The sequence below is a fragment of the Nuphar pumila genome, unplaced genomic scaffold (assembly GCF_984573655.1).
Source record: "Nuphar pumila unplaced genomic scaffold, dmNupPumi1.hap1.1 HAP1_SCAFFOLD_245, whole genome shotgun sequence".
NCBI lineage: Eukaryota > Viridiplantae > Streptophyta > Magnoliopsida > Nymphaeales > Nymphaeaceae > Nuphar > Nuphar pumila.
In genome coordinates, this window is record NW_028323240.1 from 44,361 (window position 1) to 63,725 (window position 19,365).

At 51.4% G+C, this 19,365-nt stretch overlaps 1 protein-coding gene across 1 annotated transcript; it reads left to right on the top strand.

Annotated features, from left to right (window-relative positions):
• The first annotated feature begins 1,287 nt into the window (after positions 1–1,287).
• On the top strand, positions 1,288–6,150 carry LOC149810613 (geranylgeranyl diphosphate reductase, chloroplastic-like). The gene is made up of 4 exons (XM_089994162.1): positions 1,288–1,602; positions 2,367–2,669; positions 2,919–3,440; positions 5,299–6,150. Exons 1-4 carry the CDS (start codon positions 1,288–1,290, stop codon positions 5,617–5,619), a joined length of 1,461 nt encoding a protein of 486 aa, XP_089850288.1. The 3' UTR covers positions 5,620–6,150.
• The last annotated feature ends 13,215 nt before the right edge of the window (positions 6,151–19,365 follow it).

Here is a 19,365-nt window from a genome sequence, read left to right on the forward strand (position 1 = left end):
GGTTGTTGGCATATGACCGTTTTGATGCCTGGGGCGCGTCGTCCACACGTTCAAACGCGAATAAACCAAGTGCCGGGTATTGGTTCTAAATGGCAAAAGGTGACAAGAAGTTTTCGTCCACCGTATCCAGACAGCTGGGTAGTGCGGAAGGCTCTCTGGCATGAGTTTTTCTTCTATTTGCAGGTCCTTTTTACCGGCATATTGACTGTAGCGACTGTATGTTAACGACGTCATCTCGCCTTTGGGCTCGTAAAGCAATGCTGGCCTCACTGGATCTTTGGCCTGCAGGGCTCCACCATGATCTACAAGAACTGCTACACCCCACGACTGTCAGCTGTCATGCTGGTGTTCCAATGCATCATCTTCTTCCTCCTCTTCACCAACTTCTTTTTGCGGACGTACGCATTCAAAAGCAGCAAGAAGAAGACTTCCTAGCCTCCAGCACGACACCATCATCCATCTGCCATCGTTGGGTATCGTTTGTAGTGATTGTAGACGTGCGCTTACTTGAGGAAGCCTCATGTAAGCGCAGACCCTTATAGCGTCATCTACATTTATGCTATTAACGTATGAGCCCACACTTGGCTTGTTAGTTGTCCCGCTCTGAGCTAGACTGAAAACTCGAATGTAAGAGTCCGATAACAGCTGTTGGCTAGTAAAAATGTCACTGCTGAAGCCAGAAAAGTGCAACGAGATTATGAGCGGCCGAATCTGGTCAGTATCTGTCGCATCTGGTACGCTCGGATAGCTGGCCACCTGAAACTTCCGTGACTATGCTGAGGAATGCACAACCTCTCGTGACAGTGTGTACGAGTGAATGGATTTCCTGAACATACACTACCGTTTCACTGTCACAGCATGTGGGCAGGGTACGTATGCGAAATGATTTTGCACTGTTCGGAATATGGTCGGTTTGTTTGAGTTCTGCCATTCGGACGCGAGAACGCAGTCGACGTCAGTGCTCAATATGTAGGAGAAATGCTTGGTGCGTTCTTTCCGCGCAGTCTGTATCGCATCGTCAGTGAGCGCATTGTTTGTACATTTACCCGCCATCGCACTCCAGATGGCGCGCAGATCTCACAGCATGACGTGTCTCTGGTACGCCAAGGAACCTCCTCTCATCAAGATTTTCCAACATCAAAAGACATGCCCTACTGACGATACTGTGTGCTAACATCAAAACCTCCGAGTGCTACCCAGGGTAACGTCTACAAGTTGATACTGGGGCATCATACAGCCTTGTCCGTTTACCAGGTTAGCGAACGAACACTTTGCAAGATAGATAAAATGGCGATTACTGCTCAAGCAAGCAGGGTCGCTGCCCCTGTCGCATCTCGCAAAGCCGCTATTCGTGTGGGTGGAGCACGTGTCGCCGTTCGGAAGGCTTTCTCTGGTGTTGCTGTGCGCTCCACAGTTCGCGTTGCAGCTCCAGGGCGCTCTTCAGCCGTCCTCGTTCAGGCTATCAAGGATGGAGCCAAGCTTGACCGCAAACTGCGCGTCATGGTGGTCGGCGGTGGACCATCCGGTGCAGTTGCAGCAGATGATCTTGCCAAGGGTGGGGTTGAAGTGTTCATGATTGAGCGCAAGATGGACAACTGCAAGGTGCGACACCGATAGCTGAGATACAGCGCGTAGTGAGCACTCTGCAGTGCTCCAACTCAGATTGCAGACCCCTGTCGTAAGTCTTCACACAAAGTTACGCGCAATTTTCAGTGCAGTGCCTATTATGTGCGTGGTATGTGTCTTTCATCATGTAGCTCACAAATTTCGATAGGGTACTGATGCCGTATCAACCAAATCAAGCATTTCCAGCGCATGAGAGGCTTGACGACCACGAGTCTAAAGCGTCTATGTTCCAACATGAATAAATTCATATCATTTCTTGTAGTGTTTTGCAAGCATGCGTGTTTCTACAATTGGTGTAAGTGAATATGCGCAAATTCGACGTGGCTCCCTATCGTGGCAATACTGCTGATGCAAGGGAAGTTGCCCATACCTGTGAGCTGACCACCTGTCAACACTCTGTATGACGTTTTGAGTGATGTAACTATCGACTTTCGTTGAATTGTTTGCCGTTCCTCATTCCACGCAGTGGAACCCTAGCTGGCCCCTCAAGCGATCACGTGTCTACTACTTGCAAGTCTTTCCCGCAAGTCTCGATGGTGGGATGCTCAACTGCAGCCATTCTGTTTCAAGCATTTCCCGATACTCCTGTCTCGCCGTCCTTCGCGATGGTTCAGGATTGCGAGGCACTGACGTTTTGCAGAACTCTTGACGCATGGTGTTCTTCACCTTGCACTCATGACGATTGGCATCTGATCTTGTGATTGTGGTGACGGCCTTAAACATATTGTGTGTCCTTGCAGCCATGTGGTGGGGCCATCCCCCTGTGCATGATTGACGAATTCGACTTGCCGATGGAGATAATCGACCGCAAGGTCACAAAGATGAAGATGATCTCGCCATCAAACCGCGTGGTCGACGTCGGACAGACCATGTCGGAGAGCGAGTATATCGGCATGTGCCGTCGCGAGGTGTTCGATGACTTCCTCCGCAAGCGTGCTGACAAGTCGGGGGCCAAAACCATCAACGGCCTGTTCATGGGACTCACCCAGAACGGCGATGGGCCCATCACAGTCAAGTACAATGACTTCGAAGGCAGCCTCAAGGTGTGACCCAGCATTTTGTACACGCTTCGTTGTTGAGTCGAACTTGGTCGCAAGAGCCGGACGTACATCCGAGCAGACATACAGACGAAGCCACTGCGACGACGTGCAATAATCATCCGCATGCTGCATTGCGTTCACTCCATCAATGAAGTACCAGACGAGTGGCTGCTTTTCTGCCTGAGCTCTGCAATTTCTGGCTGAACGGTACACAAACTGACGGTGGCTCAAGCAATTCATGCAATGTGCCAGGTCGGCATCCCCAAGACAATGGAGGTTGACCTCGTCATCGGAGCAGACGGAGCCAACTCGCGCGTAGCAAAGGACATCGACGCGGGTGAGTACGACTACGCGATCGCCTTCCAGGAGCGAATTCGCATCGACGACGACAAGATGGAGTACTACAAGGACCTCGCTGAGATGTATGTCGGTGACGATGTCTCCCCGGACTTTTATGGATGGGTGTTCCCCAAGTACGACCATGTCGCTGTTGGAACCGGAACCGTCGTGAACAAGACCGCGATCAAGCAGTACCAGCAGGCAACACGCGACCGCTCCGCAGCCAAGTGCACCGGCGGAAAGATCATCCGCGTTGAGGCACACCCCATCCCAGAGCACCCCCGTCCCCGTCGGGTGCAGGGCAGAGTAGGTCTCGTCGGTGACGCTGCTGGATACGTCACCAAGTGCTCCGGGGAGGGCATCTACTTCGCCGCTAAGTCTGGCCGCATGTGCGCTGAGGCAATCGTCACCGCGTCCAAGAACGGAACCGTCATGGTACGCCTCCTTTGCTGGTCATGTCCACCTACCTTGCTGTTGCTGCGTTTGGTATCTATTGTACATGTGATCGCACGATGCTAGACGAAAATGAGGTACAGTAAGGAAACCCACAACGATGTGGATGTGGTGGTAGTGCCCACAGATGGAAGCGTTCACTATGTTCTCGGATTCGTGACGTTGCGCCACGAGTCGGGAAGAGGGGAAGGAGGAGCTTCATTACGGAGCATTGTCTGTGCTCTAGTACCCCGTCACCGAAAAGGGAAGGGCTTGACATCATGCTGTGGGCTTTGGGAATGTGAGGTGGGTAATGGAGGGTGTAAAGGGGTAAGGCCCGAGGAAAGGGACAAGAGCGGCGGATCATGGGTGTGTCTGCAAATCTTGTGTAGTTTGCATCGTGAATTCAAACTTCTTGCTATCGTGGAGTTTGCAACACATGCCCAGGACTGGTTCTCGCACCGCTCTGGCCTGCAGAAACAGTGGACAGTTCTTGGCCAGGAAGTGCTTCGCATACGGAACTTTTTCCAAGCTCGCACTGCCGGGGATTTGGTGTTGTACTTAGTGGGCCGTTGTAACTAGGTTTGGCCTAGCCACAATTGGACATGGCTACATATGCCGGACAGCCTGTGGCACTTCGACTTTTACTGGGTGCTTGGATGCTAGTCGCTGCCACTCGATAGGACGATAGCTGAGCTGATTCGATAGGACGATAGCTGAGGCTACCGTGTGCATTGATGCTCCATAAGCCGCTCGCATTGTCCAGCACCCTCGTTTACATCATGACGCGTGCTGAAGAGTTTGGCTCTCTGGTGTGAAAGCAATGAACGCCGGTTTATGACAATGCTAGCAATGATTCCCAAGTAGTTGTCCGCCAACCCCCTTAGGGCTGTTCATATCCGTTCAGTGCCTTGATGCATCACACAGACAGAGCAAGGACGGCACAGACGGACAGCATTGTAGAGTGTTGTACTTAGCGGGCCGTTGTAACTAGGTTTGGCCTAGCCACCATTGGACATGGCTACATATGCCGGACAGCCTGTGGCACTTCGACTTTTACTGGGTGCTTGGATGCTAGTCGCTGCCACTCGATAGGACGATAGCTGAGCTGATTCGATAGGACGATAGCTGAGGCTACCGTGTGCATTGATGCTCCATAAGCCGCTCGCATTGTCCAGCACCCTCGTTTACATCATGACGCGTGCTGAAGAGTTTGGCTCTCTGGTGTGAAAGCAATGAACGCCGGTTTATGACAATGCTAGCAATGATTCCCAAGTAGTTGTCCGCCAACCCCCTTAGGGCTGTTCATATCCGTTCAGTGCCTTGATGCATCACACAGACAGAGCAAGGACGGCACAGACGGACAGCATTGTAGAGTGTTGTACTTAGCGGGCCGTTGTAACTAGGTTTGGCCTAGCCACCATTGGACATGGCTACATATGCCGGACAGCCTGTGGCACTTCGACTTTTACTGGGTGCTTGGATGCTAGTCGCTGCCATTCGATAGGACGATAGCTGAGCTGATTCGATAGGACGATAGCTGAGGCTACCGTGTGCATTGATGCTCCATAAGCCGCTCGCATTGTCCAGCACCCTCGTTTACATCATGACGCGTGCTGAAGAGTTTGGCTCTCTGGTGTGAAAGCAATGAACGCCGGTTTATGACAATGCTAGCAATGATTCCCAAGTAGTTGTCCGCCAACCCCCTTAGGGCTGTTCATATCCGTTCAGTGCCTTGATGCATCACACAGACGGATAGCATTGTAGACATGCAAGATCTAGGCGGCTCAGGCCGCAAGCAACCAGCATTGAATTATCATTTGAGCGGCGCGGATTGATTGTTTGTGGTGTCGGCGTGCAGTGCGGCGAGGGCGCGATTCGTGACTACCTTGACAAGTGGGACCGCAAGTACTGGACCACTTACAAGGTGCTGGACATTCTGCAAAAGGTCTTCTACCGCTCCAACCCCGCCCGCGAGGCCTTTGTCGAGCTCTGCAAGGACGACTACGTGCAGAAGATGACCTTCGATTCCTATCTCTACAAGACTGTGGTGCCCGGAAACCCCCTCGACGATGTCAAGCTCCTAGTTAACACCGTGGCGTCCATCGTCAGGTCCAACGCACTCCGATCAGGCAAGGGCCTCAGCGTCACCTTCGGCCAGGACGCCAAGGTCTCCGCATAGAGAGGTCACACTCTTGCAGGGTTGCGTTTCGCCCAAAGTAGTAGGCCCTACACACGGTTGCACCATCGCAGTGCAGTTCCTTTTTTTGGGGCTCAGGTGCCTCGATGCCGACCTGTCCCTCGGCTGGTCTCTGCTTGTGTGAGAACGCTGTTGCGCTGCGTTCTTACCGTAGTATATTAGACATTTGGAAGCTTTTTTCAGAGCGTGACACGTGACATCTATTATTTCTCCGTCTTTTAGGAAGAACGCCCAAATATGGCAGAAATATCGGAGAAATCGCCTGATACGGAGGTTTTTTCCCCCTAGCGTGACGCGTGACACAATATAATTGTCGACACGGTAAGGAACTTTGGCACAGTGTGACGCGTGACTCTCCGAATGTCTAATATACTACGGTACCTGTTACGACTCGCCAGGCACTCTTTGCATTTTCTGCGTCGCAATCGAGCACATCGTTGTTCTGCCCAACAGCCTAGGGATCAACACATACCCCGGTTTACTTCTATGGGCCTCTCAATGTAGCACCTCCAATTCGCCTGAAGGACTCGTGTTCAATTGACTTGCACATTGTACCATTAAACTAACCACCAAACTACTTGTAATGTTATGCACTCCTGACAAGATGCAGTTGCCGTCATGAGAGGGTACATGCAGTCAAGAGTATGCCTTTGTGGTGGCATTCTGTTTGAAAGTGTTTGCCTTTGAAGGATACGGAAAGAGCATGCTATGTTGACCGAGTGGGAGAGCTCAAACGCTCCAGCACGTCAGGTGTGTTGACATTGGCAGATGGAATGATAAGGGCTGACTTTCAGATGAAGCATGCTATCTCTCACGCAAAAGGGTATGAGGCTGCAATCGAATTACATGCGTCCAGCAAAGGGCAGGAACAGTGCTGTGCAAAGGGGGTCCACATCAACACGAACCAGCAAGACTTATAAGCGACGGACTGTATTACCCTTGGTCCTTGAAGGTGGCATGAAAGGCAGTCCGTCGAGGTGGCAATGACATGAAAACTGAGCTCACAGATGAAACCACACCACACACATCTAACCTCCACAGCAAAGCAATACTGTGGGGTTGGTTCCTGGCCGCACCTCTGAACTTGAAGACCGATACCAGTGAAACGCTGGGGTCCCACTGCTAGCTCTTGCGCCCACATTACTCGGTGAACAGTAGTTATTTACAAGCGACAGGGCTGGCAAAACAGGAAAAAACACAGAAACTAACACTGCAAACAATGACACAAACAAAGACAAAACATACAAGAAAACCAGCAGACTAAGCCACGCCGGGATCTTCCTGCGGTGCATCACACCCTGCATGGAAGTCCGAGCCGACGTTCACGGCGATACGAGAGAGGGACTTGTAGTACATGCGCGCGTTGCCCTTGCACAAAGCACAGCTGAGCTCCCGACGGACGCCACGTACGAAGGCAGCTTTGGACACCCGGTTCCCCCCCCCTGCCGCCAAGTCGCCAAGCTCCGAAAGGAGACGCGAGGCGGCGGAGCCCATGCGGCCAAACGACTCCACGGCGAGTGGGATGAAGTCGTAAGCGGAGCCCTCCCCAAACTCCTCGAAGGCTCGTTGCTTCCGCAGCTCCGCCTTCGCTGCCGCGGATCCGGCAACCTCTGCGGCATCGCGAACAAACGACGCGACCACCGGGTGCGAAACAACGCAGTCCATGAACGCGGACGCGGCCGTCAGGCCAGACAGTCAAAATATCCGGTGAACAGTACTTAAGAGAGTCAAATGACTAGGTGAAACGACCAGGAACAACCATTCCCTGAGATACAATGTAAAGCTGTAGTATACATATCTAATCTCTTTTCTTGCAGGGTACAACACGATGAAGAAGACACACACATAATGTCAGGTCAGGATATGGTAAGTCAGGCTGGTCCAGGTACGCTTGCCTCAGATGAAAGCAATGGTAGCACTGATTCCCAAGTATTTCTTGGAGTTGCCAATGTCCATGTGAATGCGGTAGTGTTGTAAAAAGATACATCATCATCATCATCATCATCATCTAAAGACGACAGACAGTACAGCAAGCACTACGTGTCCACATGCTACAGCTGATCTGAGAGATTCGGATCAGATCCTGCAGCACCTACGGTCCGTCATGCTGACCACCGGAATCAGCCTGCTGACAGTCCAAACAAGGATGTAGCTATCGAACAGGGCTTACACATGTAAGAGCTATCGGAGTCGTACGTGCGACACTTTGCGCGATTGCCTCATGTAGTGCACTGCCCTGTGCAGAGCCCTTGGCCATGCTTATGCGATCTCCGGTGCTGCATGCATATTCAAGAACTACCATGCATCAATGTAGCTTTTAGAAGCTTTGGTCTGGGCTCAGCCCGTGAGTCAGCAACTCCTAACACATTGCACTGCAGACCCCTGTCGTTTTACGACTCAATTGAACCGGCGGTTTGCAGGAATTGCTGCACTACAGCTGTGTTCTTTTGAGAAAACAGCATTTGAGCCTAACCCCGACGTGACGTGACTCATGTCCAGTACAAGCGCCAAGTTACTACGGCAAGAAACCAGGTGACCGGACATTCCGTCGTATCAAACATTACCTGTAAATAGTATTCCAGTGGTTCAAACCGCAAAAAGGTGCACCTATCTTGGGCCCAAACTTAGTCCGAACAAGACAGAAACAAAAATATTGTTCGATCAACAACGGCCTTGAGCCGGAGAAGAGAAACCATTATCTTGAGAATCTCCTCTTAAGAACCATTTGGCAGGGTTTCATGCATGCGCACGCCATAGCTTGGTTGCCTGCCATCAACGAGGCCGTGCCATCCTGAAGAAGAATTGTGCCACAACCACCACCAGTGGTCCGCCACAACCTAGCCCTTAGCCATCGAGCACGCACCTGTTGGCTTTGGCACCCCAGCCAAGACGTATGGGAGTTCCGGGGTCGTATCACCGACTTCCTGGGCAAGCACGACATTTTTGTCGATCTCGAGGCAGTCTTGGTCTTTCAGGCTATCGCAGTCCAGGCCACCATTACCAGCAACATCTCCCATACGCGCATCAGGGCTCCATTCGCCACTGCACAGCTCCTCATTCACCAGCAGGTGGTGCACCAGCGACATCGTAGCAGCGCCCTACAGCTTGACACGCAGCTTTGACAGCAACACTACGCTTTAGGCTAGCCTTGAATCTGCCATCCCTCTTCTGTACCCCCCATGTTTCATGCCTTTGAATGATGCCATGTACCGAGAGTGTGAGGCCAGGCGGCTTGCCGACATAGGAAAATCAAGCCGCTTGCAAAATCTGTCGGAGATGTTCTGCGAAGAAACACGGCACCGACCTCGGACCCCACCCAACTCACAGCCTGCGGGGAAGTGGGAGGCATATTGGAAGGAAGATGTGGTTGGATTGGAAGTTCGCAAAGGTAGCGAACGATGGTGCAAGAAATACCTTAATGTGATGTCTGCTGTGTCTGGCAGACATGTCTGCGAGGAGCTGTCAAGGATGTCTTTCGAAAGCGCGTTGCAATCCTCTTGCGCATTACCCAGAACACATCGGACCTTCTCGATGCCAGTCAGAATGCACTACACATTTGGCTGATGTATGTGCACTCTCAAAAGCTGCGGATTCCCAAGCTTGTACACGAAGTATTGTTCCTTGCACACAACCAATCCTGAGTCTCATACCTCTGCTCTGCATGCTGTCAGCTGATGTTGCCAGCACGGTGTGTTGTACTCGCATGCCTCCTGCACATACAGCAAATGTCAACCACAACTTTGTTGCACCTACATACCAGTAAAGAGCATACAATTTTTAATGATTCATGCGAATGCTATCTATGCATGCAAATTTAAAATCCAATGGTCCATGTTGAAGCACTACCCTGCCAGCTAACCTTTCGTCAGCCAACACCGATAACAATCCCATGCATCCGTCCATCATGGTAACTCACGAAATGGAGGCGTGAGTACGCAACGGTTATCGCGGCTGTTTTGAAACGGCACGCATCGTCACACAAAGAGATGGAGGTTCGGACGCAGCGGCATATGCATAAAGCGCAGCAAATCATATAAAAACTTCTACGTCTCTCGAAATGACTGGCCAGGTGTCGGCTTCTTTCGCTATTGGGGAGGAGCCAAAGGCCAGGAAAGCAGCGCACGTTTATGATGAAGTGGTGGATTTAGGATTTGTCAGCTTGACTACTTCTGTTTACATATTCTGAAAGCTGGCTTGCGAGAAGAGGACACAGGCTTGCATCGAAACTTTCCTCCAGCGTCGCGAGGGGGCGTTGTGACTGAGTACATGCTCCGAAACTGATGTACAGTCAAACGGACTGAAAGCATCAAGCAAACATCATGTGTATGCATTGTTTGCGTTCTGTATTGCTTTGCGACGCTTGTATTGCGTAAAGGATATCGGCGCCCACCGATGTCCCGTCACGTCCGGAACTTCGTCCGATATCGTATTACGGTCGGCTTTCCCGTGCACCGGGGTGTCCGTAGTAGCGAGTGTGTGACCTTTATAGCGCTGAGTACACACGACCAAGTAATGAAGCGAATCGACAGGCCGACCACAAAGCAGTCAGCCTTAGGAGGTGTGCAGAAGGACTGACGGCGGTTGCCGAACCTGTAAGTTATGTCTTCAAACTGACTCGAGTGGCACGCTGTCAGATCAGATAGTCTGAAACAGGCAAGGACGCATCAGACCAACCCTGACACGCACAGGATGTGTCACAGTCTGGACACAAGAAAGTCAGAAGAATTACGTACCGTGCGGAATTGTACTCATTCTCTCGTTTTCCGGTGCGGCGTACGGCGAACGCACTTCAAATGTGTTGGAAGTAGCCATCTCGTAATGTATCGTCGTTTACCATGCATGCGCGTCCATCACAGGTAAGCAGGAGTGAAACAGAGCCGTATGTGGGACGACACTGAGCAGGGGAGCGAAAACATCGTCATATCATTTTAGGCACTTCGCATAGTAGGGCAAGTATAACGATACGGTACAAAACGGTGCAATGAAAATGAGGGCTGACATCCCTATAAGCGTGCTCGTGGTTACTGAACCAGTCGCCAGCAGTCGGGACAGAGCGTGTGGGGCGGCTCCTGCATGTCAGGGTCCTCCTCCGGGTCATTTTCTTTCTTGCTTCTTACACGGTGTATGCACTAAAAGGGGTATCAGAATGGGAACCATGAGAACAGCCATAAACGTATGTCCACTAGTTGACTAGTAGAGGACTCTACGAGGTCCGATACTATCGACGCAAGATTGCAGAACACATCAACAGACCCACACATAATGTTTAGTCGTTCATGAGCTTTGATATCACAACATCATAATGATGAACGTTCATCATACTTAGTGGCGATTCTCGCTGAGATGCCTCCTGAACCTTTCCGCGTCGCTCAGCGTGAATGTGTCAAGCTGCAGCGCCCACAGCGCAAGACAGCCACCATTGATAATGGCACCCTTGATGCTTACTGACACATGCTAGCTGTAACAGGCAAAGACCGTGACCGATCTCAACATTGACATCCTTGCCATCCAAGAACCACATGAGAAGTTTACGCAGTGGATGCATTCTGCCCCAACAAGATTGGCAGCGCCCCAGCATGAGCAACATGTGTTATCACAAGCCATTAGCTTTTCCATGTGAAACACTTCGTGACACGTGGTAGGTCAGGGGGTAAGATGACCCTCTACCCGTGGCCGGAAGGTCGACCACGGGTCCATGTTTTCAGGGGGGGTGTGGGGTCGACCCATCCTCCCCTTGGGACCCCCCTGACCTAGAATGACGCATCTCGAGATTGGGAAAGTCATCAAAGCCCGCATACAGTCACTATTGCAGCAAATGCTTTGAACTTGCACGTGTTTCGTGGTCTACTTCACTCTTTGGTTATTGTGGGGCCATTCAGCTGAGGTAGGCATGTCGGGAGCTCAAGTTCATGTCTACTTTTTGTCCACTTGGAGGGGGTAGTCACAAGTCACCTATGGACATGTGAAACTGCCACCTTCGATTCGAGGGGTCATGCGCTCGAACCTTGGTTCGGCGCAAGCTGTTTTCCGGTGTGCCCTGGACACTGATGGTTAGAGATATTGCTCTCGAAGCAAATTCCGCCGTAGATTACGCCTGCCAACATTCGGCGGTGTCCAATTTTTTTCTTTTGGAGGGGGTAGGGGGTTGAGGGTCCCTGTTGAGGGTGTCCGACCCGAGCACCCTCCCATCCGAGCGACTCGAGGGTTATGGGTAAAGTACCTCTATGAGGCACCTTCATAGCACCTCCTGACTTACCGCGTGTCACAAAGAGTTTCATGTTCTGAAGCTCGCACCCACAGTCTGTCTTCAGCCCGAGACATGGCTGTACGCATGCTCCTGCCCGAGCAACCTGCATACATATGCCCGTGTCTGTGTATGTATGTGGCTATGATAAACAATTGCCACTCAACTGCATGCTTTTACATGCCACCTTGTCAACGTTGGAGCGGCGCTACCAGTAGCATGCGACGATGGTTCGCATGCGACTGATTCAGCCAGTTCACGTATGGTTTGATAAGCATGCGACATCATCGAAGAGTGCTCATGAGGACCCCAGAAGTTTTGTGAGGTCCCCACCATCACTTCTCTTCCCATATCAGCACAGGAGAGCGCTATTTTTCCATTTAAGGCAGGAACAACTCGGGTTTTGAACCGCATCCCGCGATATCATCTGCAAGTCATCTCTGTGGTATTCATATCTATCATCTACTATCATCTATCTCATGTATCTGTTTATCTATCATCTATTAACTATTTCATGTCTCAAAATTTTGCATATTCTCGCGCCAATTTCATGTCTCCAATTGGCGCGAGAATATGCAAAATTTTGTAAAAAGATACATCATCATATGCACCTTTGTATCGTCTCCGATGAACATGCCAGCCTTTCAAGGCAGGCGTACCAGGTTTTCTGTTTATCTACTTCACGTTGACAGACAGCATGCCTGAGTGCATGGTTGCGAGATGCCACTGTCCAAGGGGCGGAGATGTGATGAGCGCAGAGATGCCGAACTGAGCACGCTGCGAGTGGCGAGCCACATCTCTCACGTCTCGCTCCGCACGTCTTGCACGTCTCGCAGCCCTTGTTGCAGCCGTTTGCTGCTTGCTGGGTTGCTTTCTCACAGGTTGGAGCAAAGGCAGAGATGATCTCAGCAGGAGCGGCGCAACCGCAACGACCGTCACATTCCAGGCTCACACCCCCTCGCAACCGAACTCCCAGGCCGAGCAATGCGGCGAGTCGCAACTTAAAGGAGCCGGTTGCTTGCAACCCACGCACCCGTTGCAACGTAGAAGCTCCAAGACATACGTGTCCAAGAGATAATGGCGTGATTCCCGATGGATGGATGTATTTGTTTGTATATTTAATTCAAATTGCGGTAGCCGCAGTCAGGACCTGGCTCTCTCCGCTCAAAGAGCTGTTGGGCTCCTCGTCATAACGGTTCGTGATGCACCGTCCACGGCTACAGAGCGGTAGGCTGCCTCGTCACGTTCAGTGTCGTGTGTTGGCCAACACACATTCGCCCTTTGCACCGCACTTCTGCATATTTACATGAATCTTTCAAGAGTGAGCTCGGCATGTCTTGAATAAGAGCACATTTGCATTTCTCTTTGTTGACAGGGGCACGATGTCTTTGCAACACAATATGCGACTGCAGATGCGGAGCAGCATACGATAGAAGCAGGAGAAGTGGTGTCAATATATACGCTACCTTCCTTAGTTCCATAGTAATGGTGCCAACCATGTAGAGGCGCACTTGTGTCATATAAGAGCAGACAACAGCACTGTCTGATTTTAGCCAGAACGAGCGAAAAGGAGAACTGAGAAAAACAAGTCCATTTCCCATGTATCCATCCCCAACTCCAAGCACCATCTGCTCCCAATGCTCAACTATTTGCTGACAACAGTGGAGGTAGCTGCCAACGTACCGTGTGTGGAGGGCACATGGAATCCTGCCAACAGATAGGCTGCGAGCACTCAGAGCCTACGAACCCGATGTGGCAAGCGCATCTGCCTTGAACGCAGTAGCCGTTAGCGTGGCAATCATTGACGCAGTCCACTGCCCCGGCACCAGCCCCGCCACACATCTCCCAATTGTCAGGGCAGGGCCCCAGAATGCTTCCCTCCTCAAAGACAACATCTGCAGCAGGCCAAACCATCTCTGAGTTGTCAGAGACTGACCAAATAACAAAGCGCACCAGCCCACTGGCTAGCAGGCCAAACCATCTCTGAGTTATCGGAAATTGGCCAAATTGCAAAGCACACCAGCCCACCGGTCAGCACGTCAGCAACATTTCAATGTCCCCCGCTGATTGAAAAGGAGAAGATTTTCGAGGGGTGAAGCCAGCGTTTTGTCAGAATGTGTGATTTGCAGGGGCCAGATACGCAAAATTACATGAATTGTGGGTACACATATGGGGGTCCGGAACCCAATCTGGCACTGGCTGAAGCGCTGGCTGAAGCTCAAGGTTGGTGGATGGAATGTCTGATACAACACTACAGCTTCCACATGGACATGGCAATGCCATATGTAAGTTGGGAATCGAGGCGGCAGTGCTTGGCCAGAATGGGTTATGAACCCCATTTCCGTTCCCAAAATTCATGCAATTTAGGGCATCTGGACCCGCAAAATGACAGGGTCAGGCGAAACACTGCAAAACAAACCCCCCAAGCGACACAGAGACAGATAGATGCGAAGAGAGCCTTCAAGCCTCTCTGGCGGACTCTCAATAACCCAAGCACTCTGTTAGTGAAAAGGTCCACATATTTGTCATCTTGTTGGACGAGAGGCAACACACTTGGAAACTTGAACTGGGAGAGCGAGATTGATTTCCCGGTGTGGCACCGAAGGCTGACGCCATCGATGACCGCATAGAGCTTCAAGACGCCGTTGTCGTTCGGCTTGCACTCCATTTTATGGCACACGCCCTCAACAACTGGTGGCTGCTTAGCGCCTTGAGCTGGGTGGAGAGTTTGTAGGACGCATCGCGCCCCCAACCCCTTGTACTCTGCAAGCTCCTGCCTCGGTTGGCTTGGAGCCACTCTCGGATCTGCCAGAAGACAGTCCTCGCTCGCAATCGCCTGCAAAACATTCAACGTCAGTGCCAGTGTGCACGGCCTTTATTTGCTAGCATGATATTGTATCTTTTTACAACACTGCTGCATGGACATCGGCACCTTCAACACATCCATTGAGATATTTCCTGCACTGATCAGCAGGGAAATCAAGAAGGTGTTGATTGGGGACGGTGCTGCCAAATATTCAGAGATGCGAAGGTGAAACATGTACTTGAAGAGAATGGCAGGAAAATGCTCTTTTGCTGCAATTATCGTGTATTCATGCCATACGCGTGTGTTTGGTTGAGTATCAACCCCAGTAAACAATACCTATTATTGGCTGGTGTCGTGACGAGATGAGTAAGGTGGTGGCCAGTGCGACAACATGCCCTGGCGTTGCGTCTCACGTTGACTGTGTCACGTAACTGAAATGCTGCTGGGTGCAACCTGAACAGTGGCTCATGGTTGAGCAATTGGTATGGCTGTATCAAAGCGCACGTCGGCTGCACATTTGTTGGATCTGCGCTCACATAAAATAATGATAAAAAGCCAGAGCTTTTGCTTCATCACACTTAGCAATCGGCAGCAGACCCCGTCTGCATCTTGCATGCCAACACCCCGACCAACAATGGTGCACGTGGCAATGATTCAGCCAAATGATTGCCGACGCTGCCACAGCAGCTACACAGTTCATCAGACGACACATGCAGCAGCAGCACCTGGACACGCGCGCATCCATCCCAAGTATTCTCCAGGTCGTATCCACAATTACCGATAGCTGTATGATCTGGGGTGCACAGATTCGAAGGGACAGTGGGCTCCTCAGCATTGCACCAGAAACGGCTCGTATCGTTGCTCTTCATGATTTCTCTACATGTCCCTCGAGCAAGCAGGCAGCCACCGTTGTGGCCCCAGTAGTTGTAGCCCGCTCCGCTGAAGTCAACGGTGTACCTGCAGGAAAAAGTATTGTTTGAAAGAAAGCGAGACAAAGAGCACACCAGCCACGCCCCGGCATGGTGGACTTGCAGGACGATCGGTGCAAAGCATGCGCTTGGAGACAGAGCTCATTTCGACCCCAATTTACAGGCTATGGTAAGTCAGGCTGGTCCAGGTACGCTTGCCTCAGGTGACGGTAGCACTGATTCCTAAGTCCTTCTTGGAGTTGCGAATGTCCATGCACAGTATCGTTTTACAACATTGCCACATCCACATGGACATCATCATTTGTGTCACGAGCATATATGCATATGTTGGCATCTGGACCTGGGTCCGCAAAGCGCTCGGTCTATCGAAGCTCCACTTGAAGATGCAATGAGCAAGACCCATTGGACCAAAAGATCATGTTTGCCTTAGTAGCAGAAATGGAGGGCATGCACTTTGAGAGGAACACGTCGCCGTTGAAGAGTGCAGCTTGCTGCTCAGATTGTCCTCCAAGCTCTCCCGCATTTGCACGGATGGCTGAACGAGAGGTCCGCACATCTTCACGAGACATGCCCCATGGAAAGCCGCAACGTCGACGGGCAAGTGATGCCACACCTGACTAGTGCTCTGACAGGCATTTTGCTTTGTGGGTCTGTTCCCTGGGGCAGAAATGGAGGACGAACCTTATTCTGGTGGAAGCACTGCACCTGACTAGATTGTCAAGCCCGACACATGCTCCTGTTTATTCTCGCTCATGCCCAGCCTGACAGACACACATGTCTGCTCTCACACATTCGCAGCATGCCATGGATACGTTTCTGTTGTCGTGTTCTGCGGCGCCAGGGGCATGGCTTGATCCCCGATTGATTAATTTTATTCAATTCATTTGTCCCCTTCGAGTGAGACGCACCAGCCCGAGTCGTGCAGGAGAGCGAGAGTGAGATTGGTGAGCTGCTGGCGGTCGGAGAATGACTCAGATGCTGCAATGCCATCCATTAGCTCGCCTTGAAAGAGCCGCTGTTCCCAGTGTGAACCAGCTGTTCCTAGACCTCCATCGTCCTCTAAGTCGGCGCCCTCGAGCGCTGAGCAATTGAAGTGCTCCTGCACCACCTGGCGTACAGTGGGCGTGACGATCCTCGTCACCGTCCGCTCAGGTTCGCCGTCCTGGCCGCCTTCGTAAAAGGTCCGAACAATCTCCACCGCCTCGAGCCCCACAAAGTATCCTCGCTCCCAAAACTGCGTGTTGAATGCCTGCATATGTGCTTTGCATTTCCATTGGGACAAGCACGTTTCTCTTGTGCAGCGATAATCTTCCCTGCCCTATTTGGTACTTAATCCTAATAATGTCGCAGCACAGTACTGTTGACAGCTACCATGCAGGCAAGCCATGACATCCTCAGGGTTTACAACAACACACCAGCAGGAGGCATCTAGAAGTAGTCGGCGCACCAGGATGTGCATGGCTTCGTGTAGGACTGTGATCGAGTCGTGCAAGAACGTCGTATGGTATACATTGCACAGTTCAAGCATACCCGCGATCGGCCGTTTGTCGCCTCGTCAAGCGCACAAAACCCTGACCGTGCCTCGAACCAGCACCCTGTAGAGGAGTCTGGAACCACAACGTACAGGATCATATCCGCATCGACCCCTGAAAAACAGCCAAGGACTGTTGGTATCATGAGATGCCACCCTTCCGTGGGGGAATTCACTACATGTTCAGATCAATTATTTTGTGGGATTATGGTAGCAGATGCTTTCAACATGAAGTTTGTGGTCGTATACGTGCCGTATGAAGCCCGCACCAGGCAAAGACAAAGCCAGGTAGCCCAATTTTAACCACACCTACACCAGCGTTTCGCCAAACCATACAGTTTGTGGCTCTAGATGCCAATGTCCATGTGGATGCGGTAGTGTTGTAAAAAGATACATCATTAGATGCCAAACGTGCATGATTTTTGAAGGGGGATGGGGTTTAAAGCCAATCTGGCAAAGCACTGGTTTACATCCTATCCCTTTGCATGGTGGCAGATGCTTCTGAACAGGGTGGGTACCCACATGATGAGTTGTGTGGTGCAGCCCACATACAAAGCAGATGTTGTCGAGCTCAAACTGGCGCTCAATAAGCCTCCGTAGTTGCGTCCTCTTGTGGGGGATGCTGCATCCCTCCATTTAGGCACGAGATCAGCTCTGGCTGCCGGTAAATTGTCAACGCCGCCTTCTTTGGGCTGGCGTATCTCTTTTCTCTTTTCGTTTGCCGAGCTCAAACCGGGCTGGGTCCCAACAGCTTCACTCTTGATGCCTGGGCATGTGTGCTGGTCACACACGCAAGCATGAATAGCTTCCCACAATTGTTTTCCTTCTAGGTGTAGGCAGCAATCAATCGAATGAATCCAGAAGAGTCCTGGCTGTCTACGCCATCGTCAACGCCGCCTTCTTTGGGCTGGCGTATCTCGTTTCCTATTCTTTTCTTTCTTCAGAAGAGTCCTGGATGCTTCAGGTAGAAGCAAGCTTCCTGACGCAGCTCTGTGCAAACGACGCAAGGCTGTTGATACACGCTGTCATGCTTTGAGTTTTGTGTGTCAGGTGGTTTCGAGCTCTCATGACTCAGTGATGAGTTGTGGTGGCGACTTGTGATGTCAACACACACCTGAGCCCTCTTCGGTTGTGCACGGCGAACCATCCAGCGGGCACGTGGAATGCTTGGCAAGGTGGGCAGGAGGGATGACGGCGTCGTAGCACTTGGCAATGTCATAGCTTGCGCAGGCGTCAGCGCCGTTTAGCGAGTATTTCAGGTTGCAGGTTGGCTCAATTGTTAGGTTTCCTGCTAGCGGAGTCTTGACCTACAAATATGCACTTTACCTGTCTGGATGTGCAGGCAATTAGGGCTGATAATTGAGGCAGAGCTCTTCATTCCAAGAGCGCTGAACGCTCATCAATCAACTGGGTCTGAAGGGCTTTTGGCGCCCTCGTTCTGGCCAAACTATTGCTAAATCTACTACACCACGTCATCCGAGCATTGAACGCGTACACACTCTGAGACATCGGTGCCGTCGCATGCGCCAACGGAAGGTGGCAAATTTGCTCAGGTATGCCAAACACAGCGCTTGAACTTTGCATGTCACCCCTGTGGTGACGTCGCCGTTCATGAGTGCAGGCTGCAAAACAAGACAGAACGAAACACAACTTAAATGTCACGTCTGCCAACCAGGCCGGTATTGAAAGGGGGCAGCCGAAAAGGGGAAGCAACTGGAGCCTACCTGGATAAACCTTCGTATGTTGGCTTCCAAAGCAGGCATCAGCATCTGCTGTATGTAAGCTTTTAAGGCATCGTCCGTGCTGGCATCAAACGTGTACTCGAAATGGATCTTGAATTGCCTTTGTTGGACCGGCTGACTTATCATGGACCTGAGTTGCGAGCGGGAGAAGGGCGTGTGCTTCCTTTGAGGGGAATTTAGAATTGTTGATGAGGTCAGTACATCTGTTGCAACCGCGACTGCCATCAATGCTGCCAACAGCAGAGCGTGCTGAATCCGTGGAGCTGCAAATCAGATGGAACGGTTGAGCAAGCCAGTTTCATGATGGGGGGCATAGACAGGCTCCATGCAATGGAGGTGGCGGGTTAGGATGTATCTCGAGGTATCTGGGGGTTTGGAAGTCCAGTGAGCATTACTGTGAGGTAGAATTGCACACAACAAGGGTGGTTGTTGAATTTCATGTGCCTGGAGGCGATGTGCATGCATCTTTCGTGGCA

Coding starts and splice junctions, on each gene's coding strand:
- LOC149810613 (XM_089994162.1), top strand. CDS start 1,288: ATGGCGATTACTGCTCAAGCAAGCAGGGTCGCTGCCCCTGTCGCATCT. Junction 1,603..2,366: donor GCAAGATGGACAACTGCAAG/GTGCGACACCGA, acceptor GTGTCCTTGCAG/CCATGTGGTGGGGCCATCCC. Junction 2,670..2,918: donor ACTTCGAAGGCAGCCTCAAG/GTGTGACCCAGC, acceptor GCAATGTGCCAG/GTCGGCATCCCCAAGACAAT.